Below are 25,714 nucleotides of genomic sequence, written 5' to 3' on the forward strand. Positions count from 1 at the left end.
TTTTCTCGTTGTGTTTTTTACAAGTGTATTCTAACAGATGCTGTAATATTAGGTCCTATCCTTATATGTGTCGTCGACCGAAGTACATTGTATAATATAATCAATTGCAGAAATTTATGTCCGTGGTGTAGGTACTATAACAGTTATTTATAATTATTATTAGTTTCATTTATTTAATTTAAAAAATAAATACAAATTCTCTGAAATGGACACCGAAAGTTGCACTTTTCCAAATACTCTGGATATGGGAAAATTGCCCATAGTGCGCATCAAACTAAACACACCGCCTTTAAGATGCATTATTGAATGTAGGTACCGATTACTTTTCAATGTTTGTTTTTAAGTTATTAATTATTATTTAATTCACTTTTTAATATTCAAGTTCCGTCAATACCTACTAAAGCTGATAAACTGAATAAGGGTTTACACTGGTCAGACTTTTAAAATAAAAAATCATATCTTTATACATTTACATATTAATATGTATAAATAGGCTAATAACATCAAGATTTTGAAACCTTCAGGTAAAAACTGGGTGATTTTGATGAAAACGTTTTTTAAAATAAGGTTCATTATTTATTATTTCATTATGTATTCTGTATGTGACTTTAATTTTTCAATACCTATATTAATATATTATTAATTTTCTATAAATTTATTAAACTTATCCATTCTTAAACGCCTGCCCAATCGATAGGTAAGTATAAAGACTTTTCTTTATGTATGTAAGATTTAAAATTTTTATATAATATTCCCCTTAAACAACAAAAAAAGCGAGTAAGTCGTGGATGTCGCTCTGCTGTACAGTAGATTATTGTAATGGATGGAATTAAATTTGAATACAATGATATTATATCATTGTATACGAAATACGATTCTGAGCGGAGACGGTTTATCTGTCTAGGATATATTATTATAGATTATTAAAAATTTTCAAATCTTAGATTTAAAACGAAATTTTTTTATGAATTTCTAGTTTAAAATAATTTGCGAATTTTCGTGATCGAAAAAAAAACGTCTGTTGTCAAAATTAAAATGTTAATGCTTGTAAAAAAATTGTGGCTATGTATTTTTAATATTTTTCAACTGCTATTGTAAAAATATAGTAGGAGCCTTGTATTATATTTTCAAGCATTTCTACCCAACAAATAAATTTATATCGATATTTATAGAAAAAAAAAACTAAAATGTTGAAAAATTAAAATGTCAGTAAACAGCTCAAAACAAATCAAAATATTTTGAAAATTGTATCAAATTTAAAAAATGCCTATACAAACATTCAGTGAAAATTTCAAGTATTTGCAGTCATTTATTTTAGAGTTACGCCAAAATAAGAAAATCGTTAAATGAGAAATCTAGTGAAAATCCAATGTTGTAGTAAAAATTTAAATTTCAAACGCTCATCAAAACTTAATTTGACTTTCTGGTGGACACTTTTTTTGTGACAAAGATTGACAAACTTGTAAGAAATCTTGTATTAAATTTTCAAATCTAAAATTCATAAGAAATTTTCTTATGAGTTTCTAGCTTAAAATAATTTGAGAATTTTTGTGATTTTAATGTATTTTAATATCAAAATTCAAATCTTGAATGCTTATAAAAAAAAATTGTGAATATATATTTCTTTTATTTTTCAACTGCTATTGTAACAATTATACAGGAACCTTGTATTAAATTTTCAAACTTTTCTACCAAAGATATTAATTTAAAAAAAAAAACTAATAATGATCGAAAATTGCATTTGCATATGCCTATAAATAGTTCAACTTAAATCGAAAATTTTTGAAAATGGCATAGTGGATAGAATATACTTATATAAACATTCGGTGAAAATTTCATGTATCTATATGGTCATCTGTTTTAAGGTTACATCAAAAACCAAAACTGATTATGCGTAAAATTTCCCGTTTTTCCCTTAATTTTTAGTTTGTTTATAGACTTTTCTTTTAAGTTTTTTATTCTATTAATATCAATAAAATTTTATTTATTGGATAAACAAAAGCTTGAAAATGTATTGCAATGTTCCTTAAAAGTCTTTATAGCAGTTGATAAAATTAAAGATTCTATAGGCACTATTTTTTTTATAGGTATTTAATGTATAAGTTTTGACAAAATTTATCAAAATCTAGAAAATTTTCAAATTATTTTATAGTTAAAAAATTAATTTAATCTACTGTTGTACTAACTACTAATGCATAATTAGTTATACATCGAGTTTTTTTTTTTAATTTATGAATAAACCTATGTACACCTGCTTAAAGAATATATTGTTATTATAACAATGAAATTTCTATGTTGATTTCAGCCATATTACCTGAGTTATTAGAAAACTTTGAAAATGTAAGTGCAGAAGTAGTTCAATGTCCAGATTTAACCCAACCACCGTTTAACTTGACCTCCGAAGGTGAGCTTAAAATATTTACTCACTTATATAAGATATACCTATAATATGTATAAATTCGCCATTTGGTATATTTTGTTGGTTTATATTTTATTAATGCATATAGGACTATGTGGTGACGAAAACGTATTTGACATCGGCGATGTCACCAATTTTGTACCTTCGTTCAAGCGAGAAAAATTGTATAATGTCAAAGATTTAAAACAGATTACAGGGTCCGATCCTTTGACCATCATCGGAGCTTGTGGCGGCCCATTTCCGTTTTTCGGAGCTGACAGCGAGGCAAGTATTTCTGTCACTATACAAACTGATTCATCACCAAGAACGCTCATTTTCCTTTTACCATTTAATGCTCATACCTATCTAATGTACTTATACCAGTGGTGTAATTAATGGGGGATGAGGGGATAGATCTCCCCAAAACTTTTATTTTACTGCTAACATTTTATATTTGGTGGGATGCTTACAGGTTTTACTAAAAACATATAGTCCCCTTACCAAACAAAATTTCTAATTACGCCACTGTTACTTACTATAACTTACTGAAATTCAATTATAAGGATACTAATCCTTAGTATTTGTTTCATATAAAAATACAATATTTCATCCATTATTCGTTTATAGATGTAAACTGCTCACTGCTGTACTTATTATGCTATTAAGACTCTTATAATTTTTACAAAAGATAAAATTCTAAATATTCCAATCCACCTATTGATTTTTGATACTAATTACTAACTAATAATTACTTACTAAAATGTTCAATATCATTAACCTAATATGGACTTTTATTCTTAGCTTTCAAAGCGCTTAATAATATTTAGAAACTACTTATATTAGTAGAGATAGGATGTTGACAACTTTTGAATTTTTTTTCCTTTGATTCTATACAATGCTATCCTAGCTAAAAATTTGTTTCATACTCTCTTGATGCAGAATATTCATTTTTTTTTTAACGTCGTTTTTCAATATTTTTAAGTAATTTTTTCATCTTTTAAGTCATTTTTTGTAGTTTTTATACAATGTGGGACATTTTTCTCAAATTTTAAATTATAGCAAGTGTTAAAACCAAGTTTGAAAACAAATTTAATTTATTTAAAATTTTAAAATATAACTTTGGATTTGGATTAACTGTTTGAGACTTTGGGTGTTATACAGTGTGACAACGATTTATGGTAACACTAAATATCTCAGGTGCATGACCTTGTATTGAACTGGCGTTTTCGGGAGGTGATGGGGAGTACTAAATACATATTTTTGGATACATTTCAAATTATTAACACTTTTGGTGTGCGCATGCGCAATATAAATTACATTTTTTTTAAATAGAAACACTATTTTTTTTCTACATATTCGGATAGATTATTATTTTTTTGAGCATTTTTTGTATCAACAGTTTTTTTCTATTTTCAAAACTGACCAAGTTAGAGTAAGTCAAAATTTGGATTTATGCATAATTCGTATTTAATGAAATTTTATTTATAACCCCTGGAAATAATAAAATAAGTACCAAATAAATGTTTTATTTATATAAATAAAACAAGTGCTCTTTCAAACATACGCCTAACATACACGCTTAGCAAACGTTACGCTTATCGAGTATTATATTTATAAACTGTATGGAAAAGGTAATTTTTTAAAGTTTATAGGGCATTTTTGTGTGTTTTTTGATTCGTTTTTTTGTATATATTATAATATAGGCATATAGGTACCTTTTTTATAAAAAATCTAAAAATGAAAATTTGAATAAACGCATTACTGAATAATATATGTGGATGAGCACATATATGTTAAGTATATTTATTTTATATGACGTCATAAACATTCTAAAATTAATAACGGTATACATATTATATGCAATTATAATTTATAATTTAGTGCGTGGAAAATGTTAAAATGACTGGCGACCATGTGGAAAACGGAACACACGTTCACATGACAATGTCCGATGACATTGCGGAGTGTTTTCATAAGTCGTTACCTGATGACGAAATGAGGTTTTCAATGATGGCGAATTTCTTCAGCAGTAACGGCTTTAAAGGAGAGGTAAATATAAAATAGCCGAAAGAGGGTTAGGTTATACAATAACTCTCTAACTGACGAAAAAAGGTTTGGATTTTTATTTTTATTTTATCTTATAATATATTATTTGTACGATACTTGTTTGATATAATATATTATATAACGAGTGGTCGCGCAACAGAAATTTATTTTAATTTATAATGATCAAATATATATTCATTAAATTATATACAAATAAGGAACATTGATAACTCGAACGTCATTATAAGAGGGCGCAACACTCGTATTTGTTGTCCCAGTCTAACAACAAACACGTAAAATAGCAAATTTAAGTGAGTTGTGCATAACTCACTTAAAAACTGAATCATCGTAAAAATACTTCTAACAAAACACCAATGTCCAATGATGATCTTACCATTCTTCTCAATAAGTTTCATAATAGGTTTATTCACTTTAATTTTTAAGATAACGGAGTGAAACTCGAATTGCTGTTCGTAAATTTGCTATGTTACGCGTTTGTAAGACTGAGACAACAAAATACGGGTGTGACTTCCTCTTAAGTCGAATTGTTGTTACATCAAAGGAGTGTCTTACCCCTGTGTTTTTTTTAACTGGTATAGGTACCTATACAATTTTTTCCATACCTAGCTATCAAATTTTCAGTAATTCAATTTTTTTTTTTTGGTCTCCGAACGATTCGACTTTCTACTGTACTAGCTAGTAGCTGTACAAGTTTTTAAAATAAATTGTTAGGTATTTATAATAAATAAACATACTTAAATTGCAATCTTACCGTTTATCTATACTCTATAGGAACAACTTAATTTATTTTACACACATAATAATAATTGTAAGATAACCTTAATAATTTTAATGTAAATGTGAGTTTTAGGTTTTAAAAATTGTGTGTGAAGTAAGAAAAGGACCGCTAAGTTTCAGCACATGCATTAGAGAAGCATTAGCAAAGCATTTTGGAGATGATATAATTGGTAGAGTACATTAATATTGATCCTATTAATCATGACAAAAAGTATTAGGTACCACATTTCCTAGAAATATATACATTAATATTATTATTACTGCGTATAGACTGTACTTAAAGTAAAACAGAGTTAGAATGACATAAAATTGCTTTATTATTTGTTACATGTGAAATAAATAAAGCGTTGGGCGGAGTAATACTCATCGAAAATGGAAAAGTGAAAATTCACGTCATTAAGCCGAGTTTGGCGAAAATACCAATAAAATCAGAGAAAGAGTTGGGCAATTGGTTACATTTTATTGAATTATCTCCACCGTCAGTGGGTGTCGGATGCATAGTCTCTCATGATCCTGTAATTTCAAACATTATTTTTTTGAGCATAAATATACCTTGTGCAGTTGTGCTAAATGTTTTTCTAAAATTTTTACCCTTTTTTTAGGGGCTGAATTTAAGACTTCAACACTTTCACCTGTACACTGATCGCAATGAAGGAGGACATTACCACAATGATACCGAACCGAACACCATAAAATATACTGGTTATTTTGGTGTTTCTAAGCAGTTTATTAAAATTGATTAAATTCAAACATTATATTATGCTGTAATCGATATCTGTACGAAAATGATTACGGTTCTTACGTACGAAAATGACGATTCAGTAACATATCGCCACATCGGTATTTCATATTTGTTTTAGCTACTGCAGCTGTGCTAATCTTTTTTCTCTTGTGCTAAGTATGTAATTAAGTAAATCCTATATAGATAAAATAGGTAATTTTACTAAAACTTTAAAAAAAATAGAATACAGAAATGATTTTACGTCAGACGTTATTGTTTTAATAATTTTAATATTATTTAAAATATTAACCTTTAATCTGGTGGTGTTACTATTTAGTATTTATTATGTATATACCTATTATATATAGTGTATATGAAACGATTGAGCAAATAAAAAGCGGGTAAGTCGTGGATGTCACTCTATTGTACAATAGGTTACAATAGTGGGTTATTGTAATGGATGGAATTAAATTTGAATCCATTGATATTATATCATTGTATACGAAAAACGATTCTGAACGGAGACGGTTTATCTGTCAAGGATATATTATAGATTATTAAAAATTTTCAAATTTTAGATTTAAAAAGAAAATTTTTTAAGAATTTCTGGCATAAAATACGAATTTTCGTGATTTTTACGTATGTTGTCAAAATTCAAACTTTGAATACTTATAAAAAAATTGTACCTGTATATTTCTTTTATTTTTCAACTGCTATTGTAAAAATATGTTAGGCGCCTTGACTATAATTTTTTTTATAAGCATTCAAAGTTTGAATTTTGACAACATACGTAAAAATCACGAAAATTCACAAATTATTTTAAGCTAGAAATTCATATTTTCATTTCATTTCATTTCTTTCACAATTCATTTTTATTTTTATATCTATAAGATTTGAAAATTTTTAATTATCTATAATATATCCTAGACAGACAAACCGTCTCCGCTCAGAATCGTTTTTCGTATACAATGATAATATCATTGGATTCAAATTTAATTCCATCCATTACAGTAACCTACTTGTATAACCTATTGTACAGCAGAGTGACATCCACGACTTACCCGCTTTTTTTTCTTTTTTGAAACACAATTGCCTGCAAGTCCCAAACCTTCTTTTCTCATGTTTTTTTTTTTTCATAACTCAACTTCAATTTAATTTGTGAACACAATTTTTAAACTTTTTATAACTTTTATATTAACACAAAAAAACTTATTTTTGAAGTTCAAAAATATCGAGAACATCTGTAATATAAGAATAATAGACAAAAAAAAACCAGATATTCGTCAATGAAATCAGTAAGGCAATGGGAGGTGAAATAGATTGATGAAGATGGTCATACAAGTAAGTTGGTAAGTAAGTTGGTCCGGATCAAGGGCAATGGGGCGTCATTTGGAAGCACTATAAAATTGAAATAACTCCACTGGCCATGTTACAATTGTAGGTACACCATATTTAATTTACAAAATGTATGAAAGCATTTATTTAGGTATAATTTTAAACATTAAAATATAAAGATATTTAGATTCGTAATGAATATAAAGAGTACACTTTTTTTAAGGTAGAAACCTAATACTGATCCAATGTCGAATATATAGAACAACGAACCATTATTACTGTCTTTTATTAATATTTACGTATCTATAGTACCGGTCTAGCTATATGCCTATATGTATATAATTTTAAAAAATGATAAAATTTTCATGAAAATATGAGTTTTTTTTTTATTAAATTAAAGTGTTTCTGGCATACAAGGTCATCAAACTTATTGATATAATAAAGAATTTTTAACATCATTAAGTTGTTAAGCGTAAATTATAATTACAATATATACAGTAAATTACAAAGATGAATAAATAAATAATAAAATATGAAATCATAATATTAGTTAATCTAAGTGAATTTTTTTTTTTTTTGTTAATCTTATTGGTGTTGAGAAAGGGCATCATGAGGACGTCCGCGCTTGAGACGCCGGAGGGTAGGCTTATCGCTGAGTTTGAAATATTTTGCACTTTTGGCGTTGTTTAGTTGGCTAAAAAAATATTTATTGAGAGATTCTGTCATAGGCGTGCGCAGGCCTCTTTTTCAGGATATGCAGAAGGCTGACAATAGCTGCGTTTAGACCAAGAAGATTAAGGACAGTTTTGGAACACGCCCTGAAAGTTATTTTAAGCTCGTAAAATTCTGATAATATGTATACACAATTCACAAATATTGAAAAAACCTACTGTTTAATTAAAAAAATATTGTAATGAATACCATTACATAATACAAGAAGTATGTATTTCGCAAATACTTGGTAGTTGATAACTGATAACTGGATGTTTCAATCTTCCAGAGTCGATGTTCACCTCTCACAGAACTTCAGGGTATGCAGCTGCATATCCTGCATACCCCCTGCGCACGCCTATGGATACTGTATGTAGGATTTAACCATCGGGAGTCAAAATATGAAAGTAAATAAATAAAACAGTTTCATAATGTTGAACTTATAATTTAGGTATATCAAATATATAATATAATCAATTATTTGGATAGATTTCTGAGAAATATGTATTATAAAAATAAAAAATCGTATTTGGGTTGTGATAATTCAAATAATTTTAAATTATATTATTAAAAAATATGATTATAACATAATATAATGTTCCGATACGGTATTTTACCGTCCGGTAATCCATATCGGTACTGGATCAGTGTGAAAGTTACGACGGTAAAAATTAACGCACAAATAAAATATTTTTTACCGTATCTATATAGGATTATTACCGGTTCATTTACCGCAGCAGTGTGTGTGGCCCTTATAATTTAAAATTTCATATGCTAATAAATAGATCACATAAGTCAAAATGTTTTGTTTCAGCAATTTCAGCTACAATCTTGAGTATATGTATATATTATAATACTTATTATTATGTCCTATGTAATAATATAATATAAGTACATATATGAAAAATTATTAAAATTACAATTTACAATAGGTAGTATATTACGATTCGAGGCGAGAATTTCTAGAGCTATAGAGAAATAGAATTAAATAAATAATTAATAAGTTCTGATGGATAATAGATTCAGTAAGCATATAAATTTGTCTTGAAATGTAACAAAGAAATTCATATTAACGCGGTAACCAGCTAAACAAATCTTTGATTTTAAGGACCAATGAAGATATGAGAACCTTATATATAAAGAAAAGTGGGGATGCGCAAACAAGATTCAAATTGGTATTGTTGCTGACATACCTATATTTTGTCCATGACAGAATAATGTTCTGTGAACTGTGAATTGTGATGACAGTAATCAGTACATCGCGGAACGTTATCGCAGACACTTCAATTTTTCTTACCCGTAAACTTTGCCGCTTTCTTTCAAAGATTTATTTAAAATATTCTTTTATAATGGCTGAATCGAGTTCGCCCGCGACTTTGAACATGAACAGTCTGCCTACAGTGCGCATCGATCTCAGCGTACCGCCTTTGGACCGAATCATCGAAGGTAGGAATTTAGGAAACGCAGTGTAATAAATGGGTACAAACTACTATATAACACGATAGCTGATATGATTAATATTAATAAATAATTAGTTGCTTAAATCATTAAACAACTTATTATTATTATGTACAGTGCAATATTATACATCACAAACATTACACAGAGTGTATCACGAATACATTTGATAATATTGTTCATAAGACATATCGTATATTATTATATTTGATATAATGTCATTTATTCGAACACTCTATACACAACATAAATACTTACCTCCATAATTTAAGTGCCTAAATAAAACACGCTATAATTTTTAATTATCTCTTCTGTTGAGGTAATATTAGATTATGATAAAAATATGTGTGTCTAACCAAACAAAATTTTGCCAGAGAAATTAACCTCAGTATATTTGTAGAAGTGTAAAATAGTATATATTACGTATGCTGGTTGAGCACAGATATATTGTAAAATAAAACAAAAAAGAACTTCAAATACATTTTTAGTTATCAATACTACTATTTATAATTTATATAGTATACCTATACCTAACCTAACCTAACCTATGTTAATTAATATTTAATTCGAAATACATCATTTTCTAAAACTCGAAATACAATGCAGATACTGCAGAATTTACTCAGAATACTGAGAAAAAAAATCAATTTTGAAATCGGTTGAAATTTCAACTTACATTTATAAAAAATAGCATAAGTAATACTATAAAGCTCTTCGATGATTTTCGCATTTTATTAACTAATGCTAATCCAATAGGTGATAAAGAACATGTCGAGTACTACTCGTTGAAATTGCATGTAATATTTTTTTATTTTTTTTATAATGTTTTTAATAACAAATTATAATTTATCAAAAATTTTGTTACAAAATAATGTGTTGACAGGTAATATCTCGTACATTTTTAATTTAAGCTCATATTTTATTAGGTACAAAAACTATGGGCATATAAAGCTGACTTATGCACAGTAGTTCTTGATTGATATTGTATAAGAATAATTATGATAATATGTATAACTTGTAATACACTTTACACTGTACCAATAACACCCATGTACAATGTAGTATTACCTATTTAATAATATAATATACAAGGATTGATTTGATTTTATGATTTTAGCCCTTTTACCAGAGTTGTCGAAAAATTTTAAGACCGTGAGCGTGGACGTGGTACAATGTCCCAATTTAACCTGCTCGCCGTTCAACTTGGCTGCCGAAGGTAAGTACAAAATCATATCGAGATAAAATCCACATAATATAACACGCTTGTGTAACTTGAAAATTTTCTGAAATTATCTTGTGTTATTATAAAAAATAATAGTATAATAATCATAGGCGTAGCCAGGGGGTGTACAGGGTATGCGGTGGCACCCCCTAAACGCACAGACAATTTAGTGTGGAGTTCAAACGTCATATAATATTGTGATTGGCATTACGTATGTAATTATCATTGTGATGTAATATTATGAATATAATAAAGTATAGTATTAAATTTAAATTTAATATTTTTCGGAGGGAGAGGGACAAAAATATTTGCACCCCCTGAACGTGAAGACTGGCTTCGCCTATGATAATAATAATATTAACAATGTTCTATATTTAGTACGCGTTAGTGGCGTTACGAAAACGTGCGGTTGACTAGCAGTGTAGCGTGTCAATTTCTCGTCGGTGGTCGCCGACAACTGGTCAGAAAACTATTTCGCGCCAAATTAAAAATCATTCGAACTTAACTGTGCATTAAAAATGTTACATACAAATATACAGTTAAAATTATAGTATATATTATGTATGTATTTAATGTTATTAAAAAAAAAGAAAAATACCTGATATATAATGTACACAATAAAATCCACGATGTATTAAATGATGATAATTAACAATAATAATAATAGGTAATAATGTACTCGTATGTAAAAAAATGTATAATATTTACAATAAATAAGATTACCTATTGTAAAAAATCGTCTTCCTCGTCTTCACTGATATAATACTGTTGTTGGAGTCAAGTGACAAAATTATAGGCTTCGTTCAACAATCACAAAAATCTGCTTATTCGTAAACGATATTTTAAAGTTTTTCTACACTTCTCACGCAGTTGTATCAATGTTTTTAAGTAATTGCATTTATGGCTTCGCACATACGCTTTTTGACATCGAATTTTTTTTTTGAAATAGTATTTTTGTAAGCAGGTTTTTAGAAAAGTCACCTGTACTCCTACACAGTTATCCAGGGCCACATTATAAGGACCAATATATGGGGACATAAATATGACGCCCTTCAGTATACGCTTTTTTTTACAAGAAGATAACCGAAAAAAAATTTTCGTCATCCCCATACCACCAAGGTTTTAGTTTCGTATAGGTACCATGGGTACCTCACTACCTACTAGTTAAAATCTTAGATCATAAACAATTGTAAAAGCCTATAAATTCTAAAACCTACTATCCGTTATCCCACCAGAGTTTATCGATTGCAATCCCGGACACATAAGTAAACGATTTTTTTCCTACCTTTTCTATGTTCTGATTGCGTCCTATTGTATAAAAGGTATATAAGCGTTAATGTGATACATAAATTGACAATTAAATCTAATACCTATATTTTTCACATATGGTGTGAAGGTATATTTAAACACAAAATGGTTTCTACTTGATGAGTGTACGAACATTTTTATCATAAGGTAGTCTGGTACTCTTATCGATTTACGATCACGTACCTTGCGATTTAATATAAGCACGTGAAGTGCGTTATAGAATCTAGAGATACTTTAAACTTTATAGTTTGTATTCAAAATTCAAAATTAATTAGTTGGACTGAAATGATCAGTAGTATGCAGTGAACTACAAACGATTGTGAAAGATTTCATTCAAAATTTAACTATTTTTTCTACACATAGCATCAATGTCCAAGTATATCAATCATAGAACTACGAATGTATTTAATAGTGGTTACCAAAATCATATTAAAATATTGCAATCGAATGCTTATATATTATACAATAGGACGCAATCAGAACAAAAAAGGTAAGAAAAATAATTTTTCCTATCCGTCTTGACACTGAAAAGGTATAATGTGTAAAGGTTGAAACGGCCCCGTAATCAAATGACGCCGTATCCCAACATATAGTAACCGTGTATGATTTCTATAATAACCGGCTCATATTATATTCAATGCCTATAAACAATATATTATTATAATAATTTGGATTTTTTTTTCTTAACTCAAAACACCATAGCCACCATTAAATGGATCTTTAAGGTCTTTGTGTACAAATTACAATTTATATTTTTTAATTTATTTTTGAAGTGTTCATTGCAGTTTGCTGACTACACACACATGTTTATTTATATATAGGACTCAGTGGTGACGAAATGGTAATCGACATCGGCAGTCCGTCGTTCTTGCTGCCTTTGGTGAACTTAGACAAGGTATATGACATCAGAGACTTCACGAAAGTTACCGGGACGGACCCTCTGTTCGTGATTGGAGCTGGTGCCGGTCCGTGGCCGCACGTTGGAGTCAATTGCGAAGTAAGACACGTGTATCTATATATAATGTGGTGTAGTATTTCGGGGAAGGCAAAAGGAGCACTTGCACCTCAGATATGACAATTTTTTTTACCAATAAACTCTTATCTATTTAATGTTATTTATCAACATGGGTACCTACCTACAATAACCTAACTATACTATATTTATCTACAATTCGTTTTAAATATTAAAACGGGCCTTAATACTTGTGTAAAAAGTACTAAAAACAAATAATTAACTATAAATATATAATTCAAATGTATTTAAACTGTGCGGTGGTTATTAGGATTTTTATTCTGGTCACCCTAGTTTTTTACCTAAACTATAAACGGATAAGTTATTGGCGTGTATAGGTCATATTACTATAATGCTTCGTACAATATTGAATCTATATATATAACGATTATAACGAGTACTTATAACTTATTGGTTTAAATTGATCAAATATAATATTATGTGTGATGACTGATGGCTGTGCATACAATATTGGTAAATATAGTACCTACCTACTCGTGTTTATGTAACGATTCTCAATAATGTTTTAATAGTTATATAAACAACGAAATATTATTTCACAACTTTATATATTATAATAATAAGTGGTAGCGAAAGTAATGAATTATTTATTATTATAACTAATACAGAATAGTAAAACATTAAAATCTGTCAAATTGTTAATTGTGGTTAATTTTTTAGTTCATCGGAAACGTACGATTGACGTCCGACGATAACGTTAACAATAATAATTGTTCTCATCTTTACAAAGTCGATCCCAAGACTGGGAGCCAAGTGCACCACTGTTTGCCTCAAGACGAAACGCGATTCGCGCTGTTGGCCAATTTTTACACAAGTCGCGGTATGAGAGGAGAGGTAATATACATACTATTATAGTTTACTGACATACCTACTAACAGTACTAATTGTGTACAAATACAAGCATTACATTATTGTGTAATTTGTATGAGAGGATTTAAAAAAAAAAAAAAAAAAGTTGAACGTAATACCAAACATAATTTTTATGAGACTCATAAAGCACACAACACATAGGAGCACACAACACAAAAATTAAGTTTTTTTTATTTGAAAGAATGTTCAATTATAAGGATAATGTTATAAGTTTTACGTTTCTACTCACATTATTCAATAAGTTATGAACAATTGAAAAAAGACGCATGACGTCATTGGGCCTTACTCTTCGTAATCGCCTATCTTATACGTGTAAAAGTTCCTCGCTTCTCACAATGATTTAACCATCTAAACATTTTATTTATGAAATTTAATTTACGTATAAATGTGTGGTTTTGTGTGTTTAAGAGGAAGCAAGAATCAAAATTTTTATATGACGTTTAGTTTTTTAAATATTTAAAATCTTAAAAGAGAAATTTTTGAATTTTTATTTCGTATTTAAATCGCCATGGAGCGCAATTTAACAAAAATATGACTTTTAAGATTTTAAATATTTAAAAAACTAAACGTCATATAGAAATTCTGATTCTTGCGTCGTCTTAAACACACAAAACCACACATTTATACGTAAATTAACTTTCAAAAATAAAATGTTTAGGTGGGTAAATCGTTGTGAGAAGTGAGGAACTTTTACACGTATAAGATAGGCGATTACGAAGAGTAGGGTCCAATGACGTCACGCGGCTATTTTACATTTTATAATATCTCTTAAAGTAATAATTTTTTTGCATCAGATTTTCACTAAATCATTTCATATAGCTATATCTACAATAATTTAACATTTAAAAATAATTTAAATATTTTTTTGTGTTGTGTTGTATGCTCCTTTAAATGTTGACGAAATTAAATATTCACTCGTAAAACAACGATTTCTCATCAGGCTATGGTTTTCTTATTTTGTTGTAAGTAATTCTTAAATAATAATCATTTTCTGATATACGCATGGTATAAGTATCTAAATATTTTGATTTTTTTCTTAGCTATTTATGAACATTTTCAATTCTTTTAGTTTTCTTTTCCTATATAAATGTTGACAAAAACATTTTTCACTAAGAGGAAAAGCTTGAAAATTTAATAAAACGGTCAAGTCGTTATCATAATTAATAGCTATTCAAATAAATTAAAAATATATATTATTTGCACGATTGTTTTTTGACAGGAGACTTCTTAAACGGTATAAAAACATAATAATATAAAGAGTTAAAAGTGGCGTTATTATTAATTAACCAATAAATTAGTCATTACCATTTTTTTTTTAATATAAAAAAAAAATACATGTAATGATTTTCTGAAGAAAAAAAACAAGAAAATTTAATTTTTTTTCATAAATTTCTCGTGCTTCTTTCTGGTTCATAGAGTATTAGAGTATCATAACTATTAATTTGCTATTTCAATAAAAATGGTAGGGTAGCAATTGTTACCACGTAATGACGTCTATGGATTGTATAAATTCTGGATTAAAAATCCAAAAAAAAAATGAAATACGTTTTTCGAAAAAATGTCATTATATCCTTTAAAGTAATTATTCTCTTTCTTTTTTATTACATGTTTTTTCACCTTAAATGTGATTTTATCGTTAATATGAGCGAGAGCCTGCAGTTTTTGTAATTGAAAAACTCAAAAGGGTTAAAGTTTATTCATCGATACAGATAATTTCTTTATAAATAAAAATTAAATTAATTTAAAAATGCAACTTTTATGTGAATTTAATATGTGACACAAAAAATATAATTTTTTTAGGTTTTGAAAATAGTGTGTGAAACTCGGAATGGCCCGTTAGATTTTGTAACGTCTATCAGACAAGCGTTGGCAAAATACTTTGGCGACAAACCAGTCGGTAAGAACTCATCAATACATTATTGCAATAAAATATGTAATTGTTTTCAACAACTTGAATTCAGACTTTTCGTCTCTGCTGATTTATTTTTAGGTTTGGGTGGAGTGATTTTGATTGAAACAAGTAAAGTAAAAGTTCATGTTATGCCTGATTTTTCAAAAACACCACTCCTCTCGGAAACTGATTTGAACAATTGGCTTAAGTTCTTTGAAGTGCCCACACCATTAGTGGCTTTAGGTTATCTCGTCTCTCACGATCCGGTGACTAAATGATAATACATATGTTTTACATTTTACATTATTTAAATTTCCTAATCATTGTGTTTTATGAAATTAATTAATAATATTATAAACTACTGTCTTCTTGTCACAACATCATACTGACAATTTAATATTTTAAATTTTATAGGGTTTGGACCTAAGACCTCAACACTTTCACTTGTTTGGTAATCAAGGAGAAGGTGGACACTATCATCATGACACAGAACCAACGACTGTAAAATACACGGCTTTTTTGAATGTTGCCAAAAAATTGATCAGAGTTGACCAGCCAGAAGAAGCTCTCTTGTTTGGCAAAGATTAAATTTTCTGAAAACACGTAGCTGTATTGTTAAATAAATAATAATTCTCCTAAATCAATTGTTTCAATAATTTACACTATTGAGTAATGATGACTGGTCAATAAATTGACATGTTCTATATACTTGTGTTTACTGTGTAATTTATATAATCTATAAATTACTATAACGAGTATAACTTTATACAATTGTTTTTTTTTTTAAGTTTTAAATTTTACTTCTTTAAGAGATTGATAGGTTGTCTACTTGAAATAAGTATAAATAAATATTTAGATAAAAATAAACATATTATTTCAGTGATATAATAATAAAAAAGTCAATTATAATTATGTTTTTAAATTTTATATAAAATAAAATGTGTAACTAAAAATAAATTTAATGTAAACATACTTTTTTATTATATAATTTAGTATGTGGCGAACACAAAAATGGACGGATCGTATGCATTTATCACAATTAAGTTTCTTATAATAAATTGTAAAATATTATACATAGGTAGGTTAATTTTAATAACTATTCATAAAAATATGATATAAATTTATTTTTATCGATATAAAATCAATGAAGTTAAGATCTAAGTATCTATAATTGTATATTTAAAGCTATATTTTATACAATTTTTAACATAAGAATAACAAAAATTATAATATAATGAATAGTCAGTTTTTGTTCATTACATTTTGTTCTTAATCATTAAATATATTAAAATTAATAATAACCATATAAGATGACATTACTCAATTATTAAACAATACATTTAAAAAAACATGTTTAGTTTATGTTTATAATAAACTCAACTAGTGCAAGACAAATTTGCATTATTTATAACATTATGTTATCTTTTTTGCTCTTTTAAACAACTATCATATTATTGACATTAGGTGGGTGATTAAATATATTTATTTATATTTTCAATTTTGTGATTTAAAAAACTAAAATTGTTCATTTGTGTATACTTATGATAGGATTAATCAATTGATTAATTGTTGAAATTTATTGAACAGAATTTTAATAAAAATTAATGGAATAGATAATGTGATATCAAAATTAAAATTAAAACATATCGTAATGTATTACTATCACCCTTCATAAGAAATTATGTTTTAAATGATATTAAGTGCAGGGCATAGACACAAAAAACTAAGTTTCAAAATAAAAATATTTCCGCAGTCAAACAAAAAATTTATGTACTATTATTATAGTCAACTGGTAATATTTAAAAAGGATGTCGGGTATCATACATAAACAATGAATAAATAATTAAATCTGAACAAATATTTGATAATGCTACTTAAAGTGTAAATGAAAGCTCAGTGAGACAAACCAATTAAAATTTACAACAGAATGGTAAAGAGAATGGCCACTGAGAGCAAACTGGATGAAACAATTAATGTAGATGATCGCCCATATTTAAAAACTTGTATATAATTATCTGCATGAATCCATGGATTAGCGCCATCATCAAAATACATTGGACATTGATCTCCTAAAATTAAAAAAATGAATTTATCTAGAATTATTACAACATTCAAAATTGCTTACTTTCACGTTCATATTCGGTCATCTCAATAGCAACAGTGGCTCCTTCAGTAAAATTACTACTAAATGCATCTTGTTTAAGATCACAAAATGAACCAATAGCTTGTGACATTAGTACACGGTTAAGATCAGCTCGTTGATATACCCAACATCTATACATGCTAGCAGCATCAAGAGGATCATAAGTCACTAAATAAGACTTCAAATTTTCCTTCCAGTAACCTATGCAATGTAATCGGTAGTCTGGATCACTATAAATGTCTACAGGCTGTCCACGATGATCCACATCAAGGCAAAATGATTCATCAATAGTAATCTCTTTTTGATCACCATCACAAGCAGCAAAATCTGATATTACATCCTTGCATGTAATTTGTGGACGAGGTGATAGTGTAACACCACCAAGAATACGAGTTTCAAACAAAAAATCACCATGTTGAGTGAAGTTGAATTTACCTGCAACTGGGCATCTTATAGGAACTGGATTTTTGGCTGAAAATATTATCACAACAATTTATATTATTTTCAATAATTAGTTATTTATAAGGAAATAAAAAAAAAATATGCTTACAGACAAAAATATCATATTTCCAATTATCTTTATTGGGAAATTGTACCCAAGAGCATACAGTATGGAAATTATCTCTAATAAATGCTATACCTCTTCTATAACGAATAATATTGTGATGTCTGGGCACAAAATCGAAACATACATAATCTTTTTGGCTATATTTAAAATTAAAATAAATAAAAACATTTAAAAAGACATTAAAACATTAAAAAATTGAAATAATTTATACCATCCATCAACAGTGAGCCGTGCCATCATATAACGAGATCCTCTTTGTTCACGACATACGTATATCGTTTTTCTAAATCTTGCTTCATCTGGATACCATGTTTCAATTACATGAGTTTCATTGATGAATACATCAGCATCCATATTGGCCGTGTTTACCCATTCACCACTAAAATTTTGAGGTAGTCGACAACCTGCCTCCACAACCTCAGCTTTTACTGCAAGAATATATAATTTATAAATTATAATAGTATTATTAGCTAATAGCTAGGTTAATCATATTAATACTACCTACATGGCTACATAAATAATTAACTTTTATTAAATGTTCAAGAATTAATTACCAGGATTTATATGTAATCTCTCTGGACTTTTTTCTACTGTCTGAAGTGTATTACACTCAGCCGTAATAGACACACCAATATACAAATCATCATCACGATTTTTTAAGAAACATCGATATTTTTCATCTTTTCGAGATTCTTTAGTATTAGCTACAGCAAAGAAATGATTTTTGTCTACGAACCAGTCTCCTAAGCAACTGTACTCAACAACTAGTAAAAAAAAAAAAAATTAGTATATTTAGTACTTTTCTGTTATACAAGGCTACATTGTTTTAGAAATGTCATAATCCTGTATCTATAAGACCATCAATAATTGCTATTTTCCTATTATTAATCTAACCTTCTTTTTTTTTAACAAAATATCATATTTCTTGATATGGTATTTCATTATGTATAAAATGTTATGTAAGTATAAATGTTAAAAAGTTTCATCACAATGATCAATACAAAAATCATACAAAAATTAAATGTTTTTTGGTCAACAAAATTCATTTGGTTGAATATAATATATAATATTACATAAGATTATCTGTTGGAGAAAATAAGATTTTGGTAATATTTAAAAAATTCAAGTGAATTTATAATATTTACATTCTATTCTAGTGTCCCATAAATTAAACAAAATATAGTTTTAGTTTTTGAGGACCTTTCCCAGAATGTTACAAAATTGATAATATTGTGGTATTTTCAATAACAGCAGACTTTGGATAATAGCTGTAATCTCTAATAACAGGAAAGTACCTATTTTTATCAAATAGAAAAATTTACCTCCATCAAATGTGCCCGTCATACCAGGGCATTTTTTGTATGTTATGTTAAATTTTTGATTAGTTATTAAAAACTGTGTTCCTGCAGTTTGACAAGATTTAATTTGTGCTTCAGGATTATTACATTCACCAGTGAAACGAAAACGGTTCTATAAAATTTAAATTGAATATTAAATTTATTTTATAAAACATTTACCCATAAACATATTAAACCAAAAACCAACCAATTGGTTAACAATAAAACATATTCTTTGGTTATAATACCTGGTATGCAAATTGCCATACGCCTTCAAGACTGGACCGACAGTTTACGGGTATATAATTTTCCGAAAACAATGTAATTAATTGTGTGTCTTGGAATTGACATATTTTGTCAGGAGATTCATACTCATTAGGATTTAGAGTCATACAAACACCTTAAATATTTTGGAGATTAAGTTTAATTAAGATTAATTTATAGTATTCAAAATGTAAATGTTTTTCAACAGGTAACTTACTTTCCATTTTATCCAATACATTAACAGTTCGAACCATAAATTTAACACAAGTATAACAATCCCCAGCACTCTTTTGAAATACAAATGTGAAATTCACCTGATTTTCTTCCATTGATCGAATGCAATTTCCTCGTTTAGACATACTTGTTGCATCAATTTCTGTTGTTGTACTGCGTCCATTTTCCCAAGAATACCATTGTCCACGAATTACCAATGGAATATTACACTTTGTATTTACCTTGTTAAGTTCATAACTTCCACACACTAAAATTATTAATCCCAATTACAATTGAATTAGATATATTTAAAATTCTAATGAATTTTTAACTCCCTACACTAATTATTAATCAAAAATTTAAATGTACAAATTAAAAATTTAACATTTGTCTGATTGGGCACCACCAACATCAGATATTTTTATTGACAGAAATTACAGTTAAAATACATATAACTTACATGAGGCTAGAAAAAACGCTGTTGTAATGAATTTTAGTAGAATATGCATATTAAAAAAATAATAATAGAACACTATAGTTGCTTATTTTATATCATTCAAAAAAAATTAACACATTTCTTAAACATCATGCACAAGAGAATAGTAAAATATAGTGAATACTAATATAATTCAATCCAACAGGTAGTATAATAATTATAATACATTTGTTTTGGATTTGAGATATGAGTGAAGACGTATAGTATAGTAATAAAAGATTACATCCTTGGACCTTGGAAGTTCGACTTGTAATTAGTAAAATGTTGTTGACTGTTTGTTGTGGGTACGCCCAAAAAAATAGACATCAACTTGATCATCCGTCAACTAGTTCCCCTTTATCAGTCTTGGACATTTTTTATTTTTCTAAGATACAGTAAAGTTGTATAATTACCTTAAATCTTAGATAGGTATTAATGTATTATAATAATAGTTATTAATATTATTATGAATCATAAATCATAATCATTAGTTTATGAATTTATGATTTATTTTTTTGGACCTGCAGGCAGCTGCCAGATCAAACTTTGGACACCCCTCATAAATTTGATAAAATATCCATAATATTTGCTTATTATAGATTGTTATTGCATTGTATTGCAAATATTATCATGTAAAATTTATTTATTTAATAATTTATTTATTTCATTGATTATAATAAGTCAAATAATGAGGGAAGATCTATTATTATGTTAAATTCAGTTATTTCGATCGCAGTATTCGGAAAAAAAGTTACCTTTTAATAGAATAAACATAGGGTATATGTATACCTATATACAATTTGTTTAAGATGCAAGGACATGCACATGACATTATTTTTATTAGGAAACGTCTTATACTATTATTATTCTTAATTTTTTTTTTTATTGAAATTGCGCCTATGAGTTTTACTAATAACAATTATTATGTTTATTCATATTATAGTTATTATACACCCGTTTAGTACCCATAAAATGATAAACGGTTCAAATCTTTATATATGTTCAATATTGTATAGTTGTGTGTTTTTTGAATGCAAAACTTTCTAAATATATAATATAAATAATATTACAGCCTATATACTCGTAATATGTATTGGTATGTACGCCCAGTGCAGCGCGCCCGCTAGTCTCGCTACTTCGCTAGGTTGCTCGACGACGTATAACATTAAAATTGAATATATTATATACTTTTTATTGGGCGCCTTATGGTTATTTGTTTCATCAACAACATTTTATGATTTTAAAATATGATCGAAAATTATTTCTTATTTTTACAACGCGTGCTTAAACTGTAAATTTTTTGAACATTTTGTAATATATACCTATATATATTATTTTGGCTTACACATTAAGCTATGATATTTTATACGTACTTATATAATACATTTTGTTCATCACTGTCTTATATTATACCATACTTCTACTGATATTGAAAATCCTACTTGGCAAACAGCAAGAGCGTAAATGCAAAATAGTCAGGATGTTCAGTCTTCCAGGCCCCGACTAGTATTTAAAATTTGAAATTAATTATAAACCGTAGAAAAACTCACTATTTTGTCATTTTAACGATTGTATTATTCTTATTCATGATTGAAATTTTTGTTTGTATATGAGTATATGACCCATTTCATGTCGTTTAAAATCAGTGTATATATATTGCGTTTAAATTGTGCAAGGAGTTAGAAATACAACTGATGATTTTCTATCATCATCGCTCCGTTTCGCATGTTTGTTTGATATTTACTATTTTATTAATAAAACGAGTTCGTGTAGAAAATGTATGTATATAGGTATTAGGTAGTTTTTATTTTTAGTAAATGATTGAACTTTATTACTTATTAATATATTTATAAGTAAATATAATTGTCTTTGAATTAAATATGCAATTAAAATATTAAATGATAAAATAATATCAGTTAGGTAGGTACTTTATACATTTTATTATATCATTGTTCATTATATTATATTATATAGTTTAACAAACAACGGGAAACGGGATCAAGTGACCACGCCACCGGGTCCATGATATGTGATTTTAAACCGTAAAACACTTATAGTTTTCAGTGTTTTCACTCCAAGACCTACCCATCAAGGTGGTTTCACATATCAAACCGACTATAGAGGGATGTTTTCGATTTAATTATCCAAGCGAATGACTATACGCACCATCTCCATATATTATTAAGATGTGATTTTATGACTATATATAACATTTAAACTAGAATTTTTGCGAAACATTTCAATGTCATTTATTGTTGCTCAACGTTTTGTGTCTTCAATTAATAGTCAGTTATAGACTATCACCGTCCGTCGATGATGACTGACTTGCTAGACACTCAAACGACAAACACAGCCTACGACTTTAAATTGCTCTTGCATACGGAAAGTCATATCGAACACGTGACGGCCTAAAGCACTCAATTTGCAATAAGCTGGTCGAGTATCGAGTTACACCATTGATAAGTGATAACTGACAAGGATTTTAAGGTGCGATGATGCAATACACAAAAATCTAATATAATAACGACGACAATTTCTACGGAGAGACAGCGACTCAAACAATCAACAATATCTATAATAAATGACAAATGTGGTAGTGTGGTATTTTGATTTAACATCTATCTATTGAATATTTAAACCAACTTATTTTATTATTATGTTGGCTGGAATTAAGTAAACAGTTTAAAAACTGTGGTGGCTATTACACATATTTTCATTACCTATAATAACGAAAGTATATTAGTATGTTTATTTCATTAAGTGTTTTGTCTTTTGTGACTCTCAGTTATTATATAATTTTCTACTTATAGTTATTAATTTTATTTATTTTTTATTCAAACTTTTAAACATGAATCTAATATTTTTATTTAATGCTTTATTCAGAGTCAATTTTTTGTTTAAATAGTTGCTTTACGAAAATGTATTTTAATGTTTTCTTTTTCAGTTATTATAGGGAATTATTTTTCAGACACAAGCGAATATATCATAATAAAACACGATTATACCTAATTCAGATGTACTGCTTTTTCTAAATATTCAAATCAAGCTATAATTATTATTTATTATACTCAAAAAATGTATACTGAATTAAAATGGTACGTGAATAAAATTTAAATTATATGACTAACGTTGTAGAGCCTTTCAGGATAAAAAAAAGCAATTAACGGTGATAATGGTGGTAGTAAGCAAGTATATAAGCTATAGGTTTAGTTTTATTTATTTTTAGAAATAATATTTTTATTTATTTTTTATTATTAAGTCTTCAAATACATAGTTTATTAGACTACAATCGCTACATGTATGTTGTTACATTTAACTAATTTAACTTTTGAATATTTATTTATTTTTAAATTTTAACTATAGTTGCGATGAGTTCGTTTTCCCGTGGTCTTTATTTATTCGATGTGATGAGCTCAGCAATCTTGATGAAGACGATTATTCTTTTTTCTTGTTCGGAACCGAATGCTTCTTTGGTTGAGGTGATGTTTCTACTTTGACGGTGTTTGGGCGTTCGGTCTTCTTACACATTAAGTGGGAATGTAAATAATGTAATGTGAGTCTAGTGTGTCCAATATATACTCTGGTGACCATGATTTCTTCGTGTCGTGTGAGCTTGATTACTGGGTTTGGCCATATTTTGATAGATAGTTTTATTTGTTTGAGTTTATTGTTATTTTTCCCAGAAATAATATTAGTAACTGTAATTTACAACAATAAGCTAGAAGTAGTATAGTATTACTATAGATATATTATATATAGGTAATAGTAGCTACTATTATTATATTTGTTATTTATAACTAAATTATGTATAGGTAGAAATATGATATTACTGCCGTGTTAAATTCAGTTGATATCTATATTATAATATGTATAAACATCATCATATTTATTTTATGTTTTTATGTACAGAATACATTTATTTTGTAATTGTTTTCCCTGATTTGGCGTTAGTCACGTTTTAAAGATTACCAATGACGATGTCCACGTCTTGAATTTAATACGGCACAGGGGACATTGGGAGAATTGCGGTTAGCGAAAAGATACATTATTAAATCTATACAAGTTATTATATATTTATATTAACCTGCATTATTATATTGGATAAAATAATGTATAACATGATAAATCTCTTACGGTTAGGTTAGGTTCTCTCATTTTCGTTGGCCGGCAATTCACTCCCATTATTCTCCTTTTTGTGGAATAGGCCTACATGGGGACACCACAATAAAAAAAACGCGCCTCTTGCAATACCTCATGTTACATTAAATACGACATAGATTGTCATCGTTTAATAAGCTAAGGTGGTGTGGAAACTTGCAATGCATTAATGCAGTCTGTAATATAATGTGGTCCTATAGCAGCTAAAATATAATATATATAATATATGTCAGCATGTCGCATCCACATAGTGAAACCACTCATTTCATGAACTGGATATTCAGATGGTGAAATTTGTCCACTTGATGAATATCGACGAAAATACATTATGTGGACACCCATTTCATGAAATGGATAATACCTATATCGCGTACTTTGTGTAATTATTATTTTATTATAACTATATACCTAGGTAATTTTCTATATTGTTCTATTATATCATATTATTACATAGGTAATATTTTTATTTTATTTTTCAAAAACCATTCTTCTGTTAATTTTTTCAATAGATCAGATGGCAAATTTGATGTACTTGGTCCAATTTTTGAGTCAAATAAAGCCTTATAAGGGCTACGTTCAATTGTTCGATGAAATTAACTATTTTTTTGGAATTGAACAAAATTTAATCCAACGCTCCACTTGTTGATTAATTATCAGCAGTCCATGCTCGTAACATGTGTTCTACATCCTGATTAGACCTCTCAATACACATTCTGGCCAAAAGTCTTTAAGTTCGTTAATTACTGAATAAACAAATTCGCGACC

General features: G+C 27.9%; 3 protein-coding genes across 3 annotated transcripts; 2 read left to right on the plus strand and 1 right to left on the minus strand.

Moving 5' to 3' along the window:
- On the plus strand, positions 1-6,231 carry LOC107172521 (beta-keto L-gulonate decarboxylase-like). Its single transcript, XM_089224386.1, has 7 exons — positions 1-308; positions 2,306-2,404; positions 2,508-2,683; positions 4,280-4,447; positions 5,316-5,412; positions 5,588-5,757; positions 5,845-6,231. The coding sequence occupies exons 1-7, from the start codon at positions 206-208 to the stop codon at positions 5,983-5,985; spliced, it is 954 nt and encodes a 317-aa protein (XP_089080512.1). The 5' UTR covers positions 1-205; the 3' UTR covers positions 5,986-6,231.
- Positions 6,232-9,233: 3,002 nt separating this feature from the next.
- On the plus strand, positions 9,234-16,497 carry LOC107173338 (beta-keto L-gulonate decarboxylase-like). Its single transcript, XM_015523848.2, has 7 exons — positions 9,234-9,455; positions 10,585-10,683; positions 12,819-12,994; positions 13,691-13,864; positions 15,701-15,797; positions 15,891-16,057; positions 16,206-16,497. Exons 1-7 carry the CDS (start codon positions 9,251-9,253, stop codon positions 16,377-16,379), a joined length of 1,092 nt encoding a protein of 363 aa, XP_015379334.2. The 5' UTR covers positions 9,234-9,250; the 3' UTR covers positions 16,380-16,497.
- Positions 16,498-16,642: 145 nt separating this feature from the next.
- On the minus strand, positions 16,643-21,049 carry udt (protein undicht). The gene is made up of 9 exons (XM_015523775.2): positions 20,777-21,049; positions 20,321-20,584; positions 20,088-20,239; positions 19,825-19,972; positions 19,057-19,266; positions 18,714-18,930; positions 18,485-18,639; positions 17,917-18,405; positions 16,643-17,860 (listed from the first exon to the last, which is right to left on the minus strand). Exons 1-9 carry the CDS (start codon positions 20,823-20,825, stop codon positions 17,709-17,711), a joined length of 1,836 nt encoding a protein of 611 aa, XP_015379261.1. The 5' UTR covers positions 20,826-21,049; the 3' UTR covers positions 16,643-17,708.
- Between the last annotated feature and the right edge of the window lie 4,665 nt (positions 21,050-25,714).

The sequence above is a fragment of the Diuraphis noxia genome, unplaced genomic scaffold, assembly GCF_037042655.1.
Source record: "Diuraphis noxia isolate RWA-SAM2 unplaced genomic scaffold, SU_Dnox_SAM2 contig0003, whole genome shotgun sequence".
Lineage (NCBI taxonomy): Eukaryota > Metazoa > Arthropoda > Insecta > Hemiptera > Aphididae > Diuraphis > Diuraphis noxia.